Consider the following 27533-nt stretch of genomic DNA (forward strand, 5'->3'; position numbering starts at 1 on the left):
TTTTATTAATTTGAGTTCCAGCAAAACAGACAAGCATTTTAATTTTTTTAGCATCATTTATGGAGTCAGTCATTCAAATTAATCCTAACACTAAATGTATATAATTTGTGGATAGTAATTACATACATTTACTTAACTACATTTACTTTTGAGGTACTTGATTCACTGTTTAAAGATAAGTTTGGTGTTATTCTATATTATTCTTAAACCCCACAAAAAGACCAAAACCAACAATGCCTTAAATCCATTTCTAAATACTTTCTGGCTTATTCTGTCTGAATATTTCAGCTCTGATTCCAACTGAAGACCTAAATCTTTAGAATCACAACTATATAGTTTAGTTTATTTTATTTTTTTAGTATTTTGCTTGGCAGTGTAGTTTGTAGCAAATGTCACTCAGACAGGAGTAAATGTGGCATTTTTTACAGACTATTTTCAGCAGTGGATTAATACACATTTGACTCTACTGAGTTTTTTTTTTCAGTGGCAGGACTCTAAATAAACACATTTTCATCATAATGAAGACACATGTCACCCAGTGCAACAATGAGGCTTGCAGATACATTTTTATGGAAGGAGCCATTCTGCATAATAACACTTCTGTACTTCAGTGAAAATATGAATGCAGAACTTTCACCTAAGGAAGTACTTTCACAGTGGGGTATTTCTATTTTTACTTCAGAAAGGGATATGAATTTATTATACTACATATATTAATGAAAGTGTGTGTGTGTGTGTGTGTGTGTGTGTGTGTGTGTGTGTGTGTGTGTGTGTGTGTGTGTGTGTGTGTGTGTGTGTGTGTGTGTGTGTGTGTTCACCTGGATGCGTGCAGCAGCCCTGGGGTCAGAGGAGCTGATGAGGACCGGGTGGGAGATCTCCATACTGTGTCTGTTGTTAAGTTGGGCTGCTCTCTGGCTGACAGACAGTGCTGTGAACGAGTGCCGCTTTTTGGCATTTTTCTTCCCTTCACCTCTCCGATGGCCTGAGCCGTTTCCATTGGACGGGGAGGAACTGGGGGAGGCACCAGGAGAGCACGGGTCCAATGGAGTTGGCTCAGAGCTCGGACCTGGCACGTTAGTTGTTGTGGGCTTGTCGATTTCCATCAACTGCTTTGCTGTTTCGTTTAACTGAGGGGAAAGGAGAGGAGAGGAGAGGACAGGTGTTAGATTTCAGTCCTCAGTGATTCACATCTATAACGAGGTCTCCAACACACACACAAGAAATGTGTCTGTGTAGCCTTTCCTCGCTTGTTCTTGTTGGCAGCTTTTCAAACGAGCATCATAACAATCATCCCTCACAACAGCTGGTCTGGTGAGACTTCCTCTGAGTAACACACTCTGTCTCTCTTTATTGTCAAAAACACACATACCGACCCAAAGGTGAGCATACTTCCTCACTTCTCATTAGTATAGCTTTGGGTAAAAACAATTACTTTAAAGCTGGAGTTTGGGAATTTTACATACTGTTTAAATAAACATCTGGGACATGCAAGCCGGCTAAATTTCTCTTTTGTGTTTCACATATACTGGAGCCTTTAATTTGGTGTCTGTGGTGACATTTCCGCACTGGTGAACTGGTAGTGATGTGTTTAATGTCAACCAGCTATGATTGGTTTGCGAGGGTGCCCATAGAGCATGCAAACCAGAGATACCTGGCTAACTTCCAGTTTAGCTACCCGCTAACCTGAGGGATAAAATAATTTAATTGCGTGGCTCTTCTAGACTTTCCAAATGTTATCGGACCAAATTAATCCAATTCTGGTAGTGAAACGAGTCATTTTGCAGGAGTTGTGACGCTTTTTATCCACCGTTTTATAGCCACAACAGTAATGACAGGGACCGGCTCATGTATGTACTCATAGGACTGTAGTTATAAACAGTCTCTCACTGCCAGAAGGGGGAGACAAAAGGTCTGCACTGTAGGTTTAAATCTTATACATTTAACATTTCCATTACAGCAGTTCACAGGTGTGCAGAATTTCTATTTATGTTCCCCTGTGGCAGGAAACATTTTCTTATTTAATCCTAGTGTATAGTGTCTGGCATATTGGACTGCAAAACAAGAACAGCAGGAATTTCACATTATCTACCAATATACCAGAGAGCAAGGGAAACTTTGTGTTGTTGATCTGTGCTGCTCATATGAGCTGCGGTACGCCAAAAATCCGTCCAGGTCAGTTACATCAATGCTGGCTTGAGCTGGCAGTTGTTTATCAATGTGGCATGAAAAAAGTTGTGGAAATGTGAAGACCAGTGTTCCATACAAAGTGCTTTCCAGAAAATTGCATTTTCTCCTAAATGTAGAAAAAGCCCAACAATGAGCTATTATGTCATTGTGCCAACATGTTTTCTGCCCCGCGGCTGAGAGCACATCTTGATTATAAATGGGAAACTTGTCTAGGAAAAGCTTAGTGAACAATTACTGTATCTGTTCAACAATTACAGAGCTTCATGGTATTTAATGGAGGAACTTCAGCTGTTTTATAGTCACATGTTACACGTACTGTTCAATCATTCATTGAGGCATCATTACAAACAGCCTGATGCTTACTCATTCTGCTTATTCCAGATCTCCTGCTGCTTCTCATTGCTATTGAACTACCTGCTGCTTGCATATTTAACTCCTTCACCTCTCCAGCTTCCTACTCCATTTCCATGTTCATTGATGTTGTATATTTCATGCTCAACGATGAACTGAGAGTCTGTGTCTGTTCACCATGTCAAATAAATGTTGAAAAACAAGACAGAAATATCTTGACAGGGCACGATTTTGTGATTTTCTGTTATTTTTATACTGTGATGATGGTGGATGTCTGTGTTAAATATAGTTAAAGTTCCAAACAATTGTGGTGAACGCTTAGTTTGTGGCAGCTGTCCATTCAAAAGCCTTTGTTGCTAAGGTTGTTCCATGGGTTGTTCGCACTGTCCACTCACATATTTTTATTGGATTTGTACTCTGACTTGTACTGATGTATTTGAGAAGAGATGAAATTGTACAACTATTGTGTGTTTACATAGCCACTGGAGCTGCCAATCAGAACAGAGGGGTTCATCGAGAGACAGCCTGTTTTAGACAGAGGCTGAACTTAGGTGTTGAGTGAAGGGTCAGAATAAAATAAAAAAGGAGTTTGAACCGCAAATAATGCAAAGATATTCCAGTAGAGCCCCAGAATACAAATATAGACCAGGCAATGTCCATTTTTACATCCCTTTAAGGGCAAATTTTAAGGCGAGCATTACAGATAGATACAAAACCTGTTTAAATATAACTCTTTTGTTACAAGTATGATGTGTTCAACACATACTTCACTGACATTATCTCTGGGCAATTTCCAACACTTGTCTACAGTGTAAAAGCAAACGTGAAGCAAATCTTACACCTACAACACTTTTGTTGTATTAGTATGCAAACTTCCTGAGTGGAAATTGGTGAGAAATGGCACAACGTTATTTTAAAAAACATTATGGGTCATGACTTAGTTTACTTAACACACAAATTTACATCGCAATCATGTACGCTTAATGTAACCTCAAACTCCAGAACAATCCCTGGAGATAACGTTGAGTTATTTGTGTGTGTGTGTGTGTGTGTGTGTGTGTGTATGTATGTATGTATGAGAGAGAGAGACTGTGTACAGGACCGACCCGTCTGGGCTCAGTGTTGGTGATGTTGCATTTCCATATTAATAGATATGCTAATCGAACCCAAATCATATGCTAATGAGCATGATGGATTGATGCTGCAGATATACTCACTTTGCTCTCATGCGGCGGAATAGAGGACACACACACACACGCCCACAAAAGGTCACCTAAGCAACGCTCATCACACATCATGCACTCAAAACAAAGTGTACTACAGCCAACCAAAAAACTTTTACTCAGTCTCTTATACTCATTTATTTAAATTTGTCTACACACACACACACACACACACACACACACACACACACACACACACACACACACACACACACACACACACACACACACACACACACACACACACACACACACACACACACACACACACACACACACACACACAGATGCCTGCTGTGTCAGTTTCTCTTTAACTACTGCTGCTATAGTGCCCGGTCATGCTGCAGTAAAGGAGATAAGGGAGTATAAATGTGTGTGAGAGAAAGAGAGAGGGGGACGTTGCTGATAGAGACAATTCTTCATTTGGTGCTTTCGGCTGGATGAAATCTCCAAGGTCATCTATTATGTGTTGAACTAACTGTACTCTGGGTCTTTTGGAGAGTGAGCGCTCTCTCTAGGTAATACTGAGACTCTGGCTGATGAGCTGATATCTGCACTGCGAAAAGAAAGCTGGCGAGATGAATGCATACACACACACACATGCAAGCACACACACATGCACACACACACACACACACACACACACACACACACACACACACACACACACACACACACACACACAGATAATGGCAGGTGTGTGTCTACTCTTTCCTGCTGCAGACACAGTAGTGTTCACACAGAGATAGAGAGAGGAAAGAGAAAGAAGGAAGTTTGCTTTACATGTGTTTTAACAATGTGTGACCCAAACTCAGCCCAAACTTGTCAAGAACAAGACAAACTTAACGAGCCTGTCCAAAACTCATCTCCAATCTACCGGGATAGACTTGCCCCACCCACCCTCAACTTAAACTCACATCCACACCAAACCTCCTACAGTAACAGTGTTTCTACAGTTGCTTTTCTATACAAACAGCACCAATGTCTTCAGATTTAGTGACCGCTTATCAGTTCACATACTTACAATGACATTTTGCAGTGGCATCCCATCATCATGATCTTCAAACCCCTCATCACCACAGACACACACACACACACACACACACACACACACACACACACACACACACACACACACACACAGATAAGCAGAAGTCCAGCTGGGCCCTCCTCATTAGACTCTCACTGCAGACACGCAGACACACACACACACACACACACACACACACACACACACACACACACACACACACACACACACACACACACACACACACACACACACACACACACACACACACACACACACACACTTGACATCCCCCCCTATACCCCTGCTGTGTCAGAGTGATGGAGAAGTCTAAATTATTGATGCATCTCTATCTAATAGGAGCCCCGGAGTGCCTGTGTGTATTTGTGCGCCGACTGCGCTCAGCCCATGGCTTAATCACAATCACCTCCGGGACTTGTTTGGTCAACCAGCTAATCTCGGGGACATGATTGGAAAGCAGAGAATCCGTGCCCGTGTAGGCCCCTAAACCTGTTTATCTGTGTGGATGTGGATATAAGCGCATGCATTTTATATAAGTGTGAGTGATTGTTTGTGACTGAATAGCAGATGAAAGAGAAAAAGCAATATAATGCTTAAAAGCAGCACGGAAGATGTGTCATCCCATTATTCTCTGTCCATAACCTGAGTCTTAATTAATTCCTCTAAGCTACACAATGCACCTGGTACCTGGTGTTACAACAGTCTTATTGTCTTGATGCAAACACACGCATACACACACACACACACACACACACACACACACACACACACACACACACACACACACACACACACACACAGCAGTGCCTCCCAGCCTGATTGAACCTCCTGTCAAGTTTCATCATTTGTTTTCCGACAGGGCCGTGAGAGAATCGGCGTGTGCACAAATTTGTGGTGGTGATGGAGGAGAAAGGAGAATCGTCACCAACAGCGAGGAAGAAGAAATCAAATTTTGGCTTTCTTTTAACCACAGCTTAAAAACCTTAAAAGCTACCCAGAGCAAATGGTGAACGGTATTTATTCAGTGGCACAAGGATTAAAGTAAACTATATTCCACTCTTGACAGGCATAGCACCATGAAAGAAGGTAAAACGTTTGGGGGTTTTCATCCTTTTGCTGAGAGGAAATTCCTTAAAGAAAACTCCTCCTCAGTGGAGGTACAAATAGCATCGCTAATGCAACTTGAATCTATGAGTTAGTTTTAATATGCGGTCAAACATAGACATCTTAATATCACATCCCAATATGGGAACAACATGAGGAGATTTTAATGTTCAGTAGTGTGAAACACAAATCCCATGTTTCATGCAGACTAATGAACACACAATTTACCTGCAGTTTAAGCGAGGCTCATTATCTAATGCATGTTTATACCAAAGTCATACAGTGTCCAAGACCTCCTTTCAGCCCAGGAGGAGGGTTTTAAAAGCAGGTCGGACAGAGCAGAATGACCCATTTACACTGACTGCAAAAAAGTCAGTGTGTCATCTGACAGGAGTTAAAGTGCAGTAGAGGTAGACGAGGAGGGTTGGAAATGGGTACGAAAGAAGAAAATAAATGACAAGAGTTATTTTTTTCTTGAATATGACTTTAATCTAATGCAGCGTTACAACTGGGAGTTTCACTACAGCAGGCTTTAGAGAGTTAAAGGGGATACTGATGGCGCTCCTATAATTTAATATACTGAATATAAAAGTTATCTTATCTGGTCTGTAGCTCACAATTGTAATTATTTAAAACGATACAATTACTATTAAACCCTAACCTCAAAGTGATACTCACTGTGTCCTATTCGAAAATATGTGGAAGTGATGCTATTACCATTGAAAAGTAAATAATGCATCACTAATTTCCACTGCCAGTGGCTTTTAGATGGATAGATATACTTTATCGATCCCCTGAAGCGGAAACTACAATAACACACAGATGACTAAGTCGCCAACAGGAGCAGCGCCAATAGTTATTTTAGACAAGATTTATGTTTTCACAAGGTACCCAAAAGAAAACCTGTAATGGATTATGGTGCAAAGAGCTGATAAACACTGTGAAACTGTCACACAGTTAATGACAATACATCTTACTTCTATTAATGGGACTGCCATTTATTTCAAGTGTATTTCAATAAATATGTTAATATTTAAACCCAGGTAACAAATATGATTATTATTAGTATATTTCTTTTCCATTGGCAATTACAATGACTCATCCTGTCTTCTTTTCAAAAATCTGAATATGTCAGTGTCTCTCCTGTGAAAGATGACATAAACCAAACAGCTGTGATATCCCAGGTTTTTCCCCCCACCCTTTTAATGGACACTATTAAAGTAGTGTGAATGTTTTCACCCATGAAAACAGAACATTACTGTATGTCATCAAAGTGGACAGGATACTGAAGTGGAAGTCCTTCCTGAAACACCCACATTTATAAATAAATAATAAGTAAAATAAAACATACTCTCATACAAGCGCTCTGCTGTAAATAGCTGTTTCTTGTATAGTTATTTTCTGTGTGTGTGTGTGTGTGTGTGTGTGTGTGTGTGTGTGTGTGTGTGTGTGTGTGTGTGTGTGTGTGTGTATGATTGTGTCTGTGGGTTTACCTCCACATAGAGAATGGGAAAGATACCAATCTTGTCTCCCAGCATGCCTTCTGCCCAGTTCTCATCCACTCGCCTGATTACTGTCAGTACATCATCCTGGAGAGAGAAGCCGAGAGTGAGAATACACACACACACACAAACACACTGTTGGTTGATTTGAATCGATTTAGGAAAATACTTGGTGAACAAATGAATTAATGTTTGTTTTATGCTTGACCAGTTAGTGTTCTACAGTTTTGTACTTTTGGAGCATTCAAGTCATGTTTTGGTGAATATGAGACTATTGGAAAAATGAAAATGACCCAAGAGCAATTTTGCATTTTAAGGCGGTGCATCTGTTTTTGCTGTATTGTGACAGGGTGTTCTATTATAGCAGGCTAGTCATAAATCCGACCACAACAAGTATAGACATCTATCAACCAAGTTATTTTACACCAGATGTCAATCATGTGTACAGGATACAATATCAATAATGTGAGAGATATCAGCTACAGCTAGCTGTTACCTAAAATGTTTAACTCTAAGCCTTTCTGTAACTTCAAGAACCTATGCAGTAAATGTTCTCTGTCTCCTTATGACTGTTTTAACTGAGGCTACATGTACATGTATATTGTCTTATATGTGGTTAAAAATATGGGTTAGGGTTAGGGTTAGTTTCCTTGTGCTTTTATTTAAGTGTAAACAAGGCATTGCCAACCTATCCTGTATAAATAAAGGTTAAATAACATATAACAAAACGTCGCAAGGTAGGCAAAGGTAAGCATTCCTTTATATATAGTATATGCTTACCTATACCTATAAACATAGTACTGTGCAAAAGTCCCAAATTCATCCTGTAGCATGACAGTAACCCCAAACACACAACCAGAGTCATACAGAACTATCTTCAGTGACAAGAAGAACAAGGAGTCCTGCAACAAACGGCATATGGCCCATCTCCTCCCCCACCCACAGAGTACTGATCTCAACATCATGGAGTCAGTTTGGGATTACATGAAGAGACAGAAGCAGGTGAGACACCTGAATCCACAGAAGAACTGGGGCAAGTTCTCCAAGATGCATGGAGCAACCAATCTGCAAGGTATGTTGTGGTGTTAGCAGGTGTACAGAGAAGAACTGATGTGTGTGTTTTCTGTCTACCGTATTGCATTGTTAGTTAAATAAAAAAATATTCATGGTATTACTTTTGAAGGCTTCCTCGTGTTACTTTTAGTGCCTAAAACTGCGCTGCACAGTACTGTATACACTGTACATATGATATTCTCAGCAATATTATTTCCTACAAACACAGTGATAAAATGCCCCTTCACCACACACACACACACACACACACACACACCCACAGACTTCATCATGAAAGTATTTCCCCCCCTCTTGTTCCTCTCCTCACATGAATATAATATCTCGGTTAGACCATTAGGGACAGCAGTGATAATGTTGGTAAATGACTGTGTATTAGTCATACTGAGTAATTACCTTTCACACTGAGAAAACAATATCACACACACTGGTTCTGCATGACAACACGCATAGACCAAGCCACAGGGGCATGAGTCTCTGCATGACTGTGTGACTCTGTGCAATCCTAAATCATTAACCTGTTGATTAGTTTCGCCCTAAAATACAAAATAATGTGAAATATTACCGCCTTATTATAGTCTGTTTATATGGATGTTGGACGCAGTGTGTTTGAGATGAGGTATCTGTTGCTTTATACACTGTCTTAAAACACCTATAATCAAGTGTGCTGCACACTGTAATTTAATAATCTCCCTCTTCCTCTCTCTACAAACACATTCAAAGTGGATATGTTGAGTTCAGTCTTATCACAAATGAGTCTATGTAACAGCAGGAACCAAATGACAAGCTTAGAGGAACAGAACAGAGGAGAGAATATAAATGACTGTTTACAGTGAATCCAGCCTGGATACACACTTCTGAGGGAGTGTCTTCTCCCATTTTGTCTTTATCCCTCCATCTCCATCAAAGGAGCATCAAAAGTATGATTTTAGTGATACTTTGAAAAATGGAGCGATTTTGAGACTCATTTTTTAAGAGGTGAGATGTGCCCAAGATGATGTCCTCAAATATCTTCTTTTGTCTTGACCAACAGTTCACAACCCACATGTATTCAGTTTACTATCATACAATAGACGGGTAGCTGAAATCAAAGAATTTGGACTTTTTTTTTTTTTTAACTGATATGACTCAACAATGAATTGATTATTGAAATAGTTGGCAAATACTTTAATAGTTGACTAATAATTGGAACTCTAAAATGTTACTCTCACTCACAATACTTTTGCATTGCTCCACAATATGTTTTGCATATCTTTGAATCCATAAAAGACTGAGCTGGACAATAATGCAACAGTATCAATATCTATAGTTGTTGGTGTATCCTCAGCTATGAGTGCACAGCCAGAAGTCTGTATAAATGCAGCTAATATTAAGATAATAAGCAGAGTTACTTAAACTAGTTTTCTAAAATGTATTATGATCTGCTGCTGCTGTGATTCTCAAAGGCTGTAATTGTCATTTTGCCTACAGCCATGGGATGGCTATAGTTTTGGCCTCTGATCTTGCAGTAATTATAACTATATTTGCATTTGTACTGCTTTGACTGTTATACTAATGGCTGTGACATATTAATAATGAGTGTAACTATCTACATGCAGAGTTGGTGTAGCGTGTGCAATGAAGTAAAAGAGCAGTGCTAGCTGAGCTACAGCTATTCCTGAATTGGTATACTATAATAACACACCTGTTATATATGATAGAATCATCATATTCAAATCTCGAGACTTGGACTGTTAATCAGAGCAGTCAAGAGTAGCTACAGTTCAGCTGCTGTGTCCCATATCCATAGCATCAGAGCTCCCACTGTTGCCTGAGCAATAACCATGTCTACAGTCACAGCTTCAACCAGAGCTCAACCCACAACCAGGCAGCTACAACTGTGGACACAGTCAACATTGAGGCAATGCAAAGTTATTGTGAGGTAATGCAAAAGCACTTCACTCATTCAGGGGCTCTGTAGACATGCCTTAATCCTGTGTCAAAAGACAGGTAGTGACTCTATTGTCCTCCTGACTTTAGTGGGGAGTTCATTGCATTTCTGTGGTGCCAGAAAGAAAGAAGAGCCTTAACCGAGATAAGTGGTCATAAGGCCCTCGGAGTGATGGGACGGCTAAACCTGTAGAGGCAGAGGAGTGCATTTGTCAGGCTGGAGTACAGGATTTGACAGCAGCTTGAAGGTAGGAGGGAGCGGTTCCTTTCAGTGCCCCGTAGGCCAGAGTCTTCAATTGGATGAGAGCAGCAACAGTGATCCAGTGTAGTGAACAGAGAAGTGGAGTAGTGAGGGTTTTTAATACTAGGCGGACAGCAGTTTATTCTGGGCTAGCTGCAAAGGTCTGGTGGCAGATGCAGAGGCTCAGGCAAGTAGGCAGTGCCAATGCCTGGCCACCTCCCTAATGAGTAAAGGGCAGATACAGGAGTGGGCTCCTGCTGCCCTATATTTGATGAGATTGGCAGTTAATCCTGCAGCTTCACAACCAAGTTATTTGCTGTCTGACTTTGCCAACTTTTCATTATGTATTGTGTTTTTTAGTTTTGCACTTTTTTAATCATGTGACTTGGGTGGCCACTTAATCTGCTATGATTTCAGTCTTTTTCTATGTTGTCTTATGAAGTCCTTATAGAGCCCTTTATGATTAGTGTCTCTGTAAAAGCAGTATACAAATACATTTTACTTACTTCCCTACTTTACTGACCATCTTACACCTTTGAAAATGAGACCCTTTTTTTCAGCAGCGCAGACTTCATAGCTCTAGTCGTGGATTCTTGTTTCTTCAAATGTAAAAGCCAATAATTTGAATTTAAAGAACGTGGGAAAATGTCAAAACTGCAGGTCCTTTGGGAAGGAACCACACAGCGCTTGTACTTTTAACTCCGTTTGAAGTTCCTCTGGTTTACATCAGAACCAATCTGTGAGTAGAGTCAGCAGTGATAAATTATTAGTGTTCTACAACGAAAGCCTGGTTTAACACAATAGGTTGGTGTCTGTTTCTACTACAGTATTTATGCAGTTGTAAATTCACCCATCCCTTCATCCATTTTATGTTGCTTTGTTTACGCTGTGTTTGATACAAAAAGTGACCTCAGATGAGTGTGTGTTCAGTATGTGCGTGTGTGTGTGTGTTTGTATGTGCTACCTTGCTGAAGGCCAGACAGTCTTTATCCTGGTCTTTGTTTTTGACCTCGAAGTCGTACAGTGCTTTGCCCTGGGGGGGAGTCTGGCTGAGGGGACGCAGCAGCTGGATGTAACTAGCAGGCAAGAAACCGTGGCAACCATTGAGCTCGCCATGGTACCAGTTGTCATCCACCTTGCGTCGCAGGATGATGATGTCACCCTTGGAGAACTGGAGATCACCTGGCTCCTTGCCCTCGTAGGAGTAGAGGGCTTTACCGCAAGGCAGCGCTGGAATATTCTGCAAATACATACACACATACAAACATTTATTGTACACACAAAACACAATTTACACACAAGTCTGAGATGAAGATGGAAAGTCAGATGGAAACATTGAAAAGAGCCTTTCAATTAAATTTTAAGTCAAAAAGTTAATTAGCTGGCTAAATACACCTAATTTGTCACCGACATGATCATAAACTGCATACTGTATGTACGAGGCAAGACTGGAAAGCTTAGCAGAGGTAGCAACAGTAACTAAGAGGGAGGGGCCTAGCGAAAGGTCATTTTATGTGGGCTGGCGGCCTGAAATAACAGTCAGGTTGAAGTCTGAATTTCCAGGTCATCGATCTAAAATCAAGTAAGTTAATATGTTTTTTCCAATCACATGCTGCTGTTAGAAACTTCTGTATTTTGCTGTTAAATGTCAGCTTATTGTCTCAGTGGGCACATGTTATTACCTGTCACTTATCTCCCCCTAAACCAGAAACCACTGAGGACAAAGCCTCTCTTCAGTACAGCTGCCCCACTGGCGATTAACATAAAAGGCCCAAGTGACAGGTGTATTGTATTAAATAAAAATATTACATAGAGCAGCATTACGTGCATTTTAAAAACCCCTACAAAGGATTAAAGCACTGCTGTCTAGCATTAGTGTCACTGTGCGGAAATGATTGCAGATAACTACACCTCACAAACCTTGGGGTTGACAATTGTGTGATTTCCTGTGAAATGGTGTTTCATTATGTTCTTCCTATGAAAGGAAAGGGCGCCTTTGTGCATATGTGGAACAAGTCAGTTTCAAGTCTGGTATCTGACAATAAAAAATACATTGCATGTGTTTGTTCTCTATTCTTTTCATTTTAACATTTGTGCTGTCCTATATTGAAGAGGCGTAAATGAAGTACTGACTCCTGCAGTCATCAGTAAATTAATATTAAAAAACAACCTAGAGGGCAAACTGGTTTTGAAGTAACTCAAAACAGTGGGAAATTCAATATGTTGCAAACTGTTGGCCCTGGAGACAAATTTGGAGAGCTTGGATAGTTGGATATGTGCTCCAAGTTTCATTTTATTCCCCCCAGCAGTTTGTGAGATATGACTGGTTATTAAAATGTTTGCCAGGTAATTGCTGCTCCCACCTTGGGCCAAACATAGTAATTTTAAAAACGCCAGAGTGGAGAGATTCATGACTCCCTAAAGTTTCATCAAAATCTGGTCTGTAGTGTCTAACTTATGACCACCTGCATGACCCCTATATCCTACACCAACTGATTTTTGTGTGTGACTTGTGTAGAATATGAGCAAAATGCTGGATTGAAATTCAAGTGAAAGGTCTCCTAATTGATACATTCTCAATTAATCCATTTACAATCATAGGTTAGCAACTGTGACTTGGCTGTCAAGCTTTGGTACTTGTCTCAAAGTATGAAGGGAAGTCTACTTTTTTATCCTTCACAAAACCACAAACACAAGAGTGTAAGTGTAAGGAATGCATTAAACAGTATATGTCTGCTATGTAAACTGCAATTAACTAAACTTAGTTCCTGAAGCAGTGACCAATGCTTTTTTCCAAGACTAAAGGGGAACAACATTTCACATTAGACGGTGGAGCCTTTGCTACACTGATAATGTTGCTAGCAGTAGATTGTCGCATTTCAGAGATGAGCAAAGCTGATCGCTGCATCTGCATATTGATCTATCACTTTTTTTGTCTGGTTTTAATATGAGGCCAGTCTGCTAGTTTTGAACTTTTGTTAGCAGCTCCATCTTGCTCTTTAGTGAATTTGGATAAGTTTATACTCCAGTGACCTCATTCAAGAGTACAAACAAGTATGTAAAGTATGTAAAATAAGCAGGCATAAGCTCTACATTTCGATTTGAGGACAATGCTGTTTCTTTATTCAGCGTCACATGCATATCACTTTGATCATTACCTGGTGAGGACTTTTTTCTTATATGAAATACAGCTTTAGCCTCAGTCCTTTAGCATGATTTCATACTATGTAGCCATCGAACACAGACTTAACACAATAAAAAAATCAGCCAGATAAGGCCAATTAAGCTAACGGAGCTATTGTTAGCTTAATTGGCTAGCTAGCAACAGCTGTTAAAATCTGCCAGCAACAGTTATCATTTTAACGAACAATGTCAGTGCTCACTGAGAAGCCTGCTTTTTGTCTACCTCTTTTCTGAAATCAAGCCCTTGTTTAAATAATTACTAATCATTTCAAGCAGTAATCTGCCATTGTTAATCTGCCTAGCGATAGTAACTAAGGAGACGAAGGCTTAGTAAAAGGTCAACTAAGATGTCATTAAACAAACTGGATCTAGTTCATAATTGTATATGCAAAACAGGCTCACAAAATATTCCTTTTTCACATAAAAGGCCCAAATAGACAATCTTATATAGTTTTAAACCTGCACAACAAAAAAGCTACATTTCTATACCAGTGACACATAGATAGCCTATTCATCATCACAGCACACCTTATATTCACATTCACCAACACACACATGAAAACAAACACTGCAGTGCTCAGCACACACTCAATATACTGAACATGCTCTTGAAAGGGAGTTTATTCTATAGAGGATCCAGGTAAATAAACAGCAGCACGTCAGCCAACAAAAGAGAAGATGCATAAAAGACAAACAACTGCTTTATTTCCCGAAGAAGGTGTTTACCATTAACACACACACACACAAAAACACACTTTCAGACAAACACACAATTTTTATATACACTTTCATGCAGACTGATTCTCCCCAGACGCAACACTGAAGAGAAAAGCCTAAGGGGTCCACTGCCTGACTGTTCAGAGATCAGTGGTGACGCAATATAAGGAAACATACAGACAAACACATGCAAACCCAAACAACAAAAAATCCAGTTTTCCTGCTGCTCTCACTGTTACTACTAATACTACCACTAATGTTACAACAGTTACTACAGTAAATGTACACTATTAAATAGGCCTCTTAACATTTTTATGTATGACATACAAAAAGGTCCCTGGATGGCCATTGAAGCAGGGACCTTAGGCCATTGGGCTACCTGAACACTAAATACTGAAGAAATTATTATTTTAATTATCAATTATTTTGTTGATTATTTTATAAATGAATCAATTAGTTGTTTGGATTTAAAAAAATCAAGCAAAGCATGTCAGTTTACTGTCATAGAAGATTAAAGACGCCAGAAATCTACTGCTCAATATATTGTTCCAAAATCCTAAATTACTGTAATCTGTTGCCATAACATCCTGCACTCTTGTGGGAGGCAGTTTCACAAGATTTCAGAGTCTGGCGGTTACAGACATTTGACAGACGAGGAGCAATGTTGAGCGACAAAGCCTGCTCTGTGTAGGCCAGTCAAATTTTTCCATAGCAAATTAGGAAAACCATTTATTTGTGGATAAAACAAACTTGGAAACAAGAAAGGAACTTAAACACACTGTTGCTACAAAGTTGGAGGCTGACTAGTGTATAAACTATCATATGCTGTAGCATTGAATATTTCCTTTCATCAGAACTGAATGGTCTAACCCAAACTACAAAGAACAGCCACAGAAAAAACATAAACCCTTGTGGCCTTACATTGTAAAAAACAAAGCGATCATTACACATTTAAATAATATCAAATATTCCACACAACTAGTTGATGCCGAGCAAGCATTTCCAAAGTGTGTGCCTCTATTTGTGAAGGCATATGTAAACCCCAGATGGGCAGTAACGGGCTGGGGAGGGAGTGGTGGTGGTGGTGGTGGTGTGTGTGTTTCCCCAGAGTGGTGTTTGTGCCTATTAAACATGAATCAAAGTGTGCAACCATTTAATCTCAAATATGGGAAAGGGAGAAAAAGAGTGAAGAGGATGAAAAGAGACTATAGGGCTACATTCATATTATCATTAATGCTTAATTACAATTTTTTTTGTCAGATCCAACCATTTTGTGTTGGTGGGTCACATTCATGTTGCACTGCTGAGGTCCTAAAATGACACACGTGCAGATTTACTTGAAATGTGAGTCACATGGTCAACATCATTTATGCGAAAGGTCAAATCATAAACATAAATGACATGGCTGTGCTAGCATACAATTCTTCAGGTTTTGTTTGAACACAAGCTTCTCCATATATCTCCAACAACTGAAACTTCATCATGTTGCTCTCCTAGGTGTTTATTTTCACCGGGCTGTGAGGTGTCGACACTGAATGATGACGACGGGCAATATGCACAGAAAAATGAGAAGTAAAAAAAAACAAACACATGAATTCTTATCTGACTGTTGTGACAGTGTTTGCATATCCAGAGATTGGATTTGAATCAGATTTAGGGGCATTCATCTGATTTGGTCTGTTCATATTTCCATGAAAAAAAAATCTGATCTGAGTCACTTGAAGGAAAAAACTCACCCATGTTGAACTTTCTCTATTTCTATGCCTCTATATGCTCTCACCCTCGCGCTATTTTCTCCTCTCTCTATTCAAGTCTCACCCCTCTCCCTTTAATTCTTTCTTTGTCTCTTTTTCTCCTGGGCCAACAGACTTGGGTGAACACCTAGAGGCTCCTGAAGGGCGTCATGAGGGAACTGCTGGGTTTGCCGCTCGATTCTCACGAGGAGGTCGCTGAGTTTTCTCTGCTGAGGGCGTCAACTAAAACATGGGTCACGCTGCTGTCTTTCTCTGTTCTGAGCATGTGGCAGGAGGGTCAAGCTGCAAGCAGGAGGTCTATATTTTAAAAGAGAAAGATCACACCTGAATTTAAACAACAGGCCAGTTATGTTTCATGTTGTATTACGCTAGTTATTGCGATCAAACGTAATGTAGATGTGATGTTGCAAAATCTACCTGAGAGATTTATCATTGCAAGGAAGTTCTGCCCCAACTCTCATTTCTTTTTCAGGTTGTAAAAACTTGAATCATGCACATTTCCAGGTCTATATTATTACTCTGGGGCTCAACTGAAATATTTCTGCATGATTAACAGCAGCCCCTCAGTTCAGCCTCTGTCTGAAACAGGTTGTTTTATTGTCCCTTCAAGACCCCCGTCTGAGTTTGTCATGGCTGACTTCCAGCATCTCAGGAGGCAACATAAACAAAGACTAATAGCCGGATTTCACTTATTTTTCTTGTTCTTTACTAGAAATGGAAACTTTTCAAACACATCAGGACATGTTTGTGAATTCGATACGGAATATGAATGAATAACAAAGGCTACAGAAGGGACGGCCATTTGTGAGCATGAGCAAAAAATATGATGTCATTACAAGGTGTAAGTTGAGGTAACATTGCAAATGAAGCGATCAGAGCAGCCATTTCTACATGCATTTACCTCAAGTCTTGGATCTTTGACCATGTTTAACAAAGACATCTGACATTATAACAGTATATAAATAACAGGAAGAGCATGATATGTCCCTTGTGCAACACTATTGGTATCAGTCCACACCAAACACATACCTCATAAGAATCACTACATAGTCTAGGGCAGTAAATGTAGCCTGCAAGTTCAGTTGCTTGCAAGACATTTGTAAGACCCGTGGGAACAATGAATATAAAAATCTGCTTCCTTTATTCCTTTCTACACATCTCTCACAATCTATTTCACAATTTTTCACTTCTTACTCTGGCTGTATAAGCTCTGTCACCCATAATTTCCTCGTCTCCCTCTTTCGTTCTACCTGCTGTGCTACTTGTGTAACTATTGCAGCTTTGCTCTGTGTCTTTATAGCACTGTAAAGGCCCTTTATCACAGTTTATAAGTGTTCTAATAACTTGTGCCACATGTTTTAGATAACAGTGTAGTAAATGTAACATTCCATCATCATTTCCTATGCACAGGAAAATCCAATTTTGTAAATGAAATACTGTGAATAAACCAATTCCAGCTGCATTTTTTGTGGAAGAGATTTAAAGCTGCCTATTTAAAGCTGTCTTAACCTTGAATATTTATTTTTCCTCAGGAATGCAGGGACAAAAACCCCCCCCCAAACAAATCTTAGAAATACGCCTTAGAAAAATGCAATGCACACATACAAAAGACAATCAAAGTTTCCGACTTTAACTTAAGCCAAAGTCATGCAGCATGAAAATTGAGCGAATCAGCTTTACAGAATCAAAAGCAAATGAGTCTATTAGCGATTAAATAAGAGCTGAAATGTATCTTCTAAATCTTGTTCATTTTGATTGTGGTGGCTTGTGTACTTCCTTTCAGACTGTGTAAGAAAGGCAACATAATTAAGACCATTTGTTGTTGGATCGTGTGAACAAAGAGACTTGTTATCTAGGTGAGACGCTGAAGCAATAATCAGCCATTTTCCTGCAAAAATATGTTTCAAAATCAATCAGTGAAGCAGCCTGCAAGATAACTGAGACCAGTCTTCTTTGTTGATGGTGTCATTATATAAGTGTTTTCCTTAACTGCAAAAACAATCAGTTCAGAATAGCCATTTCATGTGTGAAAAGAGTTGAAATGGGATTGTGTAAATGGCAAAAACCAAAGCCGGGACATCATGGCATCTTCCATGTGTGAAAAAGAATTTTAAGCGCTGTACCTGATACCAGCACAATACTATCATTAGTAAAAACACACACACACACACACACACACACACACACACACACACACACACACACACACACACACACACACACACACACACACACACACACACACACACACACACACACACACACACACACACACACACAGGGGGAATGCTCTCTAACCCCTGTGGTGCAGTAATTAGTGCTTGTGGAAATGGACAGAAGGGGTTTGCATGTGTGTGTGTGTGTGTGTGTGTGTGTGTGTCCACTGCCCTTATGTCCTTGTATCCACTGCCCAAACAAAACAAGCCATACGGGCCAAGGATTTGGCTGGCGATTTTGTATATTTTTCTTATTGTCAACAAATCTCAAGTGCAGAGCCAAACCAACAATGAACTGATCCTACTTACAGGTGTTGTGTGTGTGTATTCCACATAAGGCAAAGGCAACATGTGCAGGAACTCAATTTACAGAGCTTCACTAGTTCTTTGAGAAATTTACATTGTTCAATTTGGTAGCTTACAAACTCAAGACATTGTGATAGCAGAACAAGCCAGCGAAGCTCTGTAAACATGCGCAGTGGCGTTTGCCTTACACAGAACTACTCTCTGGAGTAGTGATCACTATTATTAGTCTTTGGAACCATTTCTAAACAAGCTAACATGCTCAAACTCTTCACGGTAAAACAGCGTGTCACCTAATGCAGCGGTGTGGCTCATTGATGTGTTTTTAATAGTTTTTGTACAAGAATGGAAGTCTACGGCACAGAAGAATATGATATATCAGTAGGATGAGTTCATTGTTGGTTTGGCAGTAGATTTTTTGACAGTAAGAAAAATATAGAAAATCGCCAGCCTTATCATTAAGCCTGAACCTTCAGAAGTTGACAGATTTTGATACTGATATACAGCTGGGTTTATTGGTTGAGAGATGACTGTTTTTTGTTTCCTTCTTGTTATGTTTGAGTCTGTCACTACCTCCCTGAAATTAGATTAATTTATTGTTAACTTTAATTTCACAGCAAACTTGTATAACCACCATGTAACCATCAATAATCAGGAAACTATTATACCATCAGACTATAGATCAGAATATGTTCTCACCTCTCATCAGATCTTCAGCTATAATTAATACTGCAACACTTGTATTATTACATTGTTCTTTCAGAACACATCAAACACTGAAACCTTTAAAATGGTTTCACACTACAATACTATGTCTGTCATTTAACGTTGAAGGGTACAGTACAGTTGTTTTTTATGCTTGGCATCAGTGTTAAACACAATTACCTGTTTGAACTGAGAGGAGAAAAGAGAACACACAAAACATACGTCAACTACGTTTAAGTATTTTTAAGCAAAAAGGCCACAAATTTATATTTTCTCAGCTTCTAAGTTATGGACGGTTATTTTGACAAAACTTGACATTTAAATGAGTCAATTTGTACTTTGGGACATTTGGGACAAAGCAATTGGTAGAATAATTGACAATAAAAATAATAATTAGTTCCTGCCCTAAAATGCATATACACAAGAGCTTCCTTCTCATTTTTTAGACACATAACACGATTAAACAGTTAACAGGCATATATGCATTCACACCCTCATAACAGGATTAAATTCTGTATATCACACAGTCGCTCATACTGAGCTTATTAAATCAATAATTAATGGCCACCCTCAGCTCTGTGTATGAGAGAGTCAATTTGAAGCAGTTTTATCTGCTGCAACAACACACTACAACATCTACCGCGCTTATCCTTGTTCATCTGCAGTGATCTCACTTATTTAGTTCATGTCTTCATCTTTCATACCAGACTGTGAAAAGTACTGATTTCACAAGCATTAATGGTCTTGACCTGACTTTTAAAGTAATGTTGTGATTATGTGATTCTATGAGTTAATGGATGCCAATATTAGTATTTTAAATTGAAAGCTCTTCTCTTTGGAGCAGCTGTGGTAATCTGAGGCTGAAGACATGTTTCCTAATAACTGGAGACCTTTCCCTCTCAGATGTGGATATGCCCATAGTAGATAACATGGCATGTGAATGTAAAACAACATGAACTAAATGTGATGCAAAAAGTTAACATTGCTTTTCGAAATAATGAGACCATTTACAACTGTAACACCCTAGTTTAATCTTTGACATTATTAAAGATATTATTGAAGTAAATCAGACATTCTAATATACTGTACAACAAAGGAAGCAAAGTGAACTGAAGTAGCTGTTTGTTTTGGTTCGGAAAAAAATAACATTAACCTACTATTAAAGAACTTAATATAATACTTTGTGCCTAATAGGATCAGCTGTTCATTTGATTAATTTCATCTGAATTATCTATTTACAGATGTGATGTCCTTTAAAACATCCTTTTACAAAGTACATCAACTGACCGTCTCCTGTCTTAGTAATGCGTATTATTTGTCAGAAGATATCTGTTGCTATCTGGTAGGTCACATCAATAAATATCATGTCAGCAGAGCAAAGCCCCAAACTCGAGTTGCGCTTCTCCTTATTTACTAAAGTACTGCACTGAGGTTTTGTTCTGGATAAATTGGAAGAAAAGTAGTGTTGCTGAAAATTGTGTGTTTGGGCTCAAGCAGTGTGTATTTTAAGGTGTTTATCACCAGTCACTGACCACTGCCGCAGAGGAAACTGTCTTAAATTTAACGTCTGGGAAAAGGAGGTGTAAAATCTTTGGCACTGTTTTAGCGGACACACACACACACACACACACACACACACACACACACACACACACACACACACACACACACACACACACACACACACACACACACACACACACACACACACACACACACACACACACACACACAGGACAAAAGAGCAGGAAGGAAACAATCTGTTATTTTTCACACGACTTTATCTTTCTGTTTCCCTCCTCCTATTATTTTCTGATATGATTGGAGCAGCCAGTTATTGTTAATAAGAAGACTGTTACATCGGTCTACTGAAACAACAATCCTATCAGTTTTAAAGTTTTACCAAAGTCTCCCTCTGATTTTTCTCATTCAATCACTGATTGACTATTGTGGGATGAATACATGCTTGCAGATCTAGGTGTGTCTTTTCTTCAACCACTATTCTCAAATCAGCAGCAAAAAAACACTTTTTTTTAGCTCTGTTGTTTCTCAGACAAAACCGTCTGGCATCAGCTCTTTATGCAAATCAAACAAAATACTGCTGGGCTCATTTACATTTATAGTATAGTGAATACAGAACTACATTTTAAAAAAGTCAGTAGGGTATTCATTTGCGACAGGCCTCCATCTCCTTAAGGTCATTGGACTCCACGTATTAAGAAGAATGTTAACAGGGTCATTAGTCCTGTGCAACAGGTGCAACAAGCTAACAGGAGAGCGAGGAGGCTGTCAATCAAACAAAGTCTGTACACGCCCACACCGTCCTCAGAGGAGGTCTAATCAGCCAATAAGTGAAAACACCTGTTTGGATTAACAATAAGTGTGCAGGGCAAGTATTATGTCTGAATTTAAATAAAATAACCTGAATACGAACCAGCAGATCATTATTTTAACAATATAGCATTAAGTTTAATAAGGACTTTAATTCAACTTGACAACACTCTTCTTAAGAGACAATTACTGGTGTTTCACTGCGCTTTGGGATGAGTTAATAATGTCATCCAAGCAAGCTGCAAAATATGTATGCAGCTACTGCAATCCCTTGTGGCCTGCATAATAAAGACAAAAGCTTTGATGTGTGGATTTTATTTACCTCATATTACATGGAGTCAGTTCGTAGAGCTTTCCCAAAGGAAGAACTAAATATATTACAAACACTTTTAAATAGAAAGGTAGTGGACTGAAAAAGAAAATTATGGTATTAGTGTTGGTCAATTTACTTATCTTATTAAAGTCAATACTTCATAAAATACATTCATTTTTATATGTAGACTACAAATACAAAATAGGCTTTTGTGCCTTCACTGACTTTTTTGTTATCTAGCAGCAAAAGCTCACATTTAACAAAAAACATTACTAATACTTTTTTTTTTTTAAACATGGAAAACTGCAGACTCAAAATATATAAATAATAAACTATATATTGAAATTAATGTTTAAAATGTCCCCATAATTATTGTTTATTCCTCTACACACTGTAGCTGGCATGAGGGAGAAATAGTCCTACGGTAGAAAATAATAACTGTCTGATATGAGATGGTTAATGAAGCTCACCTTGTGATCTTTAACTACAGTTTTATAATATATAAGCTTTGCCAGAGAGAAACATTTAGCATCATGTATGTGACCTCAACCACAGCAAACCTGTTCAGGTTTTCTTGACAGATCAAGCTTGTGTTCTGCATTTTGTCTTTTAGCAGTATCTGATTTAGGAGATCGTGTCCATCTCATGTACAACCAGCAGAGACATAACAATGACTGCCTCCTTTTACTTCACTTCCACTAAAACCTTTCCCCGTAACACTTTAATAATGTCCCTCTATCTGCTTCAAAAAGGTCACAACAGCAAGTGTTTCTACCAGCAGTATCATTTACTAAAGTGTGCACAGATTCCACAGACTGAAGAAATCTGCAAAATCAATTCATACAAATATCTGAACACTAAACTACTACAACAATAAGTGCTAATACAATGGCCATTGGTCAAATTGATACACTTATAAATCTATTTATATGTGTAAGTCAAATTCATTCATAAAAAGGACGAATAGAAAAGACTGTGAATCAATAGGAAAAACTTCATGGAGTGTGAAATAGAGGTGTCTGTTGCTCAGCCTGAGGCTTTATTGTTTGGTGGTCATAGTTCTGGTGTGACCACTGGTTTATCTCTGTTCTCTGTTTTAATGTACAGCTACTTTCCCGAGAGAATAGGTTAGAGAGAGAGAGAGAGAGAGAGACTATTCTGGAAACTGCAGTGAAGCAGTTGCATATCAAAACTGACACCATGAAGGATGATGCTACATGTGTATTGGCAGACTGAGCTGTAGTGGTGTCTGGTTGGGGTCAACAATCACTGACGCTCCCCGCCTTTAACAAGTGTCTCACTTTTATAACTGAAAACTGCCACATCGTTAGTGTTGTTCCTCGGAGGGCAAGAGATTCAGGTCTGACAGTTGATGAAGCTGCTGAAAATAAACAGGCTGTTCCTCGAGCGTGAAGCACAATCCCCACCACACACTTCAAAGACATTGTTTCTGCCAGGATATCCATTGCAATTTAATATCGAACAATATTAACATTTAACTTTACCATCAAAAATGCTTCTATTTTAATCAATACAGCTGTCTTTGAGTACAGGTGGTACTCAAAGAATCATTTAAGTCTTAAACTCTTCCATTTTCGATGATCCCTTCAAACATGCTTGTCATTTCTGCAACTTACCAAAACAGACAAGCCAATTTTAACACCCACATCACTTCACCACAGAGATTGGCCAGGTGTGGCGGTGAGAAAGGAGTCAGGGTTTTAACTTCAGTCTAAACACAATTATTTCTGCCACTTCATATAAACAAACAAGTGAAACACTATGAATGTCTTCCAGGAGAGACTGCTTGAAAATATCCCTGTATTTAACTGATATCGCTTCTCCCCCCAAATCCTTCTCCTCTCTGTGTCTGTCAGCTTTTCTCTTCGTCTGAGCAAAGCCATTTGGAAAAACTATTAACACATTTGATTTTCGGCATGTTTGGATAACACATCCTAAGAACCGGTTCTAATCAACCATAAATCAACCTGCTCTGTTGCTTTTCACTATTCTGCCGATGTAGACAGGATATCAATCTCAAAAAGGCAGCCAGTGGACATTACTTTGCGGGTGATTGGATCAACCTTAGGGATATAATTGGCACTAGAATCAACATCAATCACTGGATAAATGTACCACTGTGCTTAAGGTCTGTTTCTGGTTAAGTAGACATTCATGCAATGTAGGAGTTCAGAGGCACAAAGTCAAAGCAAAGTGCCGCTCTCTACTGACATCAGGCATGCTGTAGAAGAGGTGCCTGGTGCACCTGTGGCACACTTGGATACTGGCTGGGATTTAAAAGAATACATTATCATAGACAAATGTGTCGGCAGCAATGAGATCCATGGACAATCACATCAACTCCTTTCATCTCCTTTAAAAGCAGCACGGGATTCCAGTGGAGGGTTTTTTTTTTTTTTTTATAGAAGATGAATATTCTGGTTTGGTGCATGTGCAGGCTTTCAAGTTTGAACACATTGTCTCCCAGTATGCTGCCAAGCTTGGATGTCACCTTTTGAGATGAATTCTTGCTCCCTGGTGACTTTGATGGTGCTTTATCAGAGTAGCACTGCATGATTTTATTTGGCATCCCAAAGATCTACTGGTTAAAAGTCATTGTAGGGCTATGTGAAGCAAAGTGCAGGTGAAGAGAAAACTTGAGTGAGCCTCGCCCGCTTCACGTTGCACTCTTGAGCTGTGCACCTGCACAAAAATGGAGCCCAGTTTGTTTTCTGTTAAAGGAGGTGCATATACATCTCTCAGGCTCCCTTTTGTGCCTACGCAGTGTTTACAAATGAAGCCACAATTTAATTAATATGCAGATGTAGATACCTTTTTTTCTTATGTGCAAAAAATGGAAATAAAAGCTGAGCTGAAACAAACAAACAACACACCCACAACATATTAACACACAGTGAGGCAGAGTGGAAGCTGTTTGTCACTGTCAAAAATGTTTTATGATTTCTTAGCCTTAAAATAATTAATAGAAATACATTTAAATGAATAACAAAAACAGCTGAAAATATTTCGTTTAAATTCAATACACTGCATGGGTATTAATGTGTGTACCGACTGTTGAAAGCTGTGACTCAATTTTTGATGTCTCACTTCAAAGGAAACATTTGCATACTGGGTAGGGGATGTCAAGGAGCTTCAGGTTAAGTGAGCTTTGAGGGAAATAAGGAATTAAAGGGACTAAATGGTCTTGTTTGGAGTACTGGAACACATCCCGTATGCTGGATTCACTCATCTGTCAACCCTATTGCTCGGCAACACTAACATTCCCACGCCGAGCCAGTGTGTGTGTGTGTGTGTGTGTGTGTGTGTGTGTGTGTGTGTGTGTGTGTGTGTGTGTGTGTGTGTGTGAAGGATGGTAGATGGGACAGGACGTTCGACTCCACTCATATCCCCATCCATTTTTCTAGCACCAAACCATTCTCTGTCCCCTGTAGTCCATCTATTCGCCTCTCTACAGACACTCTCTCTTTAACTGTGATTACTTTGCTCTTACTTCTCTTGCTCATCTGTCCTTGGAGGGGCACTGGGCCATTACAACTTTTTTGCCTCAGAGTGTGCGTGTGTTTGTGTAAGTGAGTGTGTTTGTGTGTGTGTGTGTGTGTGTGTGTGTGTGTGTGGTAATAGCACAGTAACTCTTCAGAGGTCTTTTTCCACTCTGCTGCAAGAGTGGCATTTTATCATGCTGTGCTGTTTTATTGGAGCAGACACTCAAAACACACACACACACATTTATGCTCAATCTGACGCAAAAGTATTACCTGTGTGTTAAGATGACGTACATTTGCAGATTTTTAAAAAAGAACTTAAAGAACAGATATGCTTTTAAGGATTTTCTGTGATTTATATACTGGCATGATGTCAGACGTCTATGTTAAACATGGTCAAATTTCCAAAACCTCCGATTAATGTATGTAGACATTTTTTTTTCAAAGAGCTGTTGTTAAGTTTTTTTCCATGTGGTGTTTGCATAGTCCACTTTCATATTTCAGATAAGATTCGGGCTCAAACATGTTTTTGAGAAGTTGATGTTTTGCATGGAAAACAAGAACAAGTAACGAAATACTACAGTTTGTGTCGTAGATTGTTGACGTAGCCTCCTGAGCCGCCAGATGTCAGCTGAGATGCAGTTTCCAGAATCTAACTGGCTTGTGCCATTTAGAGACAACGGTTCACTAGATGTGGTATGGTAACCCTACTTTGCTACATTTGGTGTCAGTGGCATGAAAGAGCTGGAAGGTTAAAGCGCAGAGGTGTGAGGGAGCTGGTAGACTTTGCGGTAATGTCACGGTGCAGCCCCGTGCCCTCTATAGAGTAACAACCACTGAAGACTAGACATGATGGCTAGCGGGTTCACCCTTTGGCTGAGCGGTTAGTGCAGTTGTCTGGGGTTGGAGGCCCAGTGTGTAGGGATGGGAAATCGTCCCTATTTTCAGATCATCCGATCGTAGTCACTGGCGATCGCTGATAGGCGATCCGATCGGCTGAGGGGGCGGGCGCAGTTACGTCAGCTTAAAAAAAAAAAGAAAAAAAAAAAAAGAAACTCGCCTGGCGCTAACATGGCCGAAAGCAATTTGGTGCCAAAAAAGAACGCGAAATAGGCTATTTGGGCACATTTTAAGTTTTACCCGGATGTCAACGGTGAGCCTAAAGACCTAACGCAACCTATTTGCACAATATGCAAAAAATGTGTGCCTGTGAAGGATAAGCAGACAACAATTTTATTTGGGCACGTACGAGTTAATCCCCCCTCCGAGGCCGCAAAACTGCCCCCAACCAGCGCTGCTACATCAAGTGCTGCAACCCGATTAAGCACAAATGCGTCTCGGCAGCCCTCAATATCGGCAGCTTTTGCAAAATCAATAAAATACAATCAAAGCAGCGAAAGATGGGCCCAGTGTACAACGGCTGTTGCAAGATATCTGGCGAAGGAGTCCGTCCCATTTCAGACGGTTGAGAGAGAAAGTTTCAAGAATATGCTAGCTACACTGGATGCGCAATATGAGCCGCCTGGCAGGAAATATTTCTCGGAGACCGCAATACCGAAACTATATAATCAGCTGAGAGGGGAAATTACCAGCGAATTAAAAGAGGCCAACTTCGTTGCTCTGACAACCGACATGTGGTCGAGCATAAACATGTCTCCCTATATGTCCATAACCGCTCACTATGTTTCCAAAGATTGGACATTAAAATCCAAATGTCTTGAGACAGCTTTTGCACCGGAGAGTCATACCGCAGCGGTGCTCGCTGAAGCACTCCAGGATGGGTTGCAAGCATGGGGAGTAGGAGAGGAGAAAGTGGCCTGCATCACAAGCGACAACGGAGCCAACATCG

At 39.6% G+C, this 27533-nt stretch overlaps 1 protein-coding gene across 1 annotated transcript in view; it reads right to left on the reverse strand.

Annotated features, from left to right (window-relative positions):
* LOC133992868 (E3 ubiquitin-protein ligase SH3RF3-like) overlaps positions 1-27533 on the reverse strand; it is a 103731-nt gene that overhangs the window by 21241 nt on the left and 54957 nt on the right. The window contains exons 2-4 of the mRNA XM_062431646.1: positions 11624-11899; positions 7410-7505; positions 819-1127 (exon numbers count right to left, since the gene is read on the reverse strand). Coding sequence (XP_062287630.1) covers positions 819-1127; positions 7410-7505; positions 11624-11899 — 681 coding nt within the window. The remainder of the gene's footprint in view (positions 1-818; positions 1128-7409; positions 7506-11623; positions 11900-27533) is intronic.

This window comes from Scomber scombrus, chromosome 13, assembly GCF_963691925.1.
Source record: "Scomber scombrus chromosome 13, fScoSco1.1, whole genome shotgun sequence".
Classification (NCBI taxonomy): Eukaryota; Metazoa; Chordata; class Actinopteri; order Scombriformes; family Scombridae; genus Scomber; species Scomber scombrus.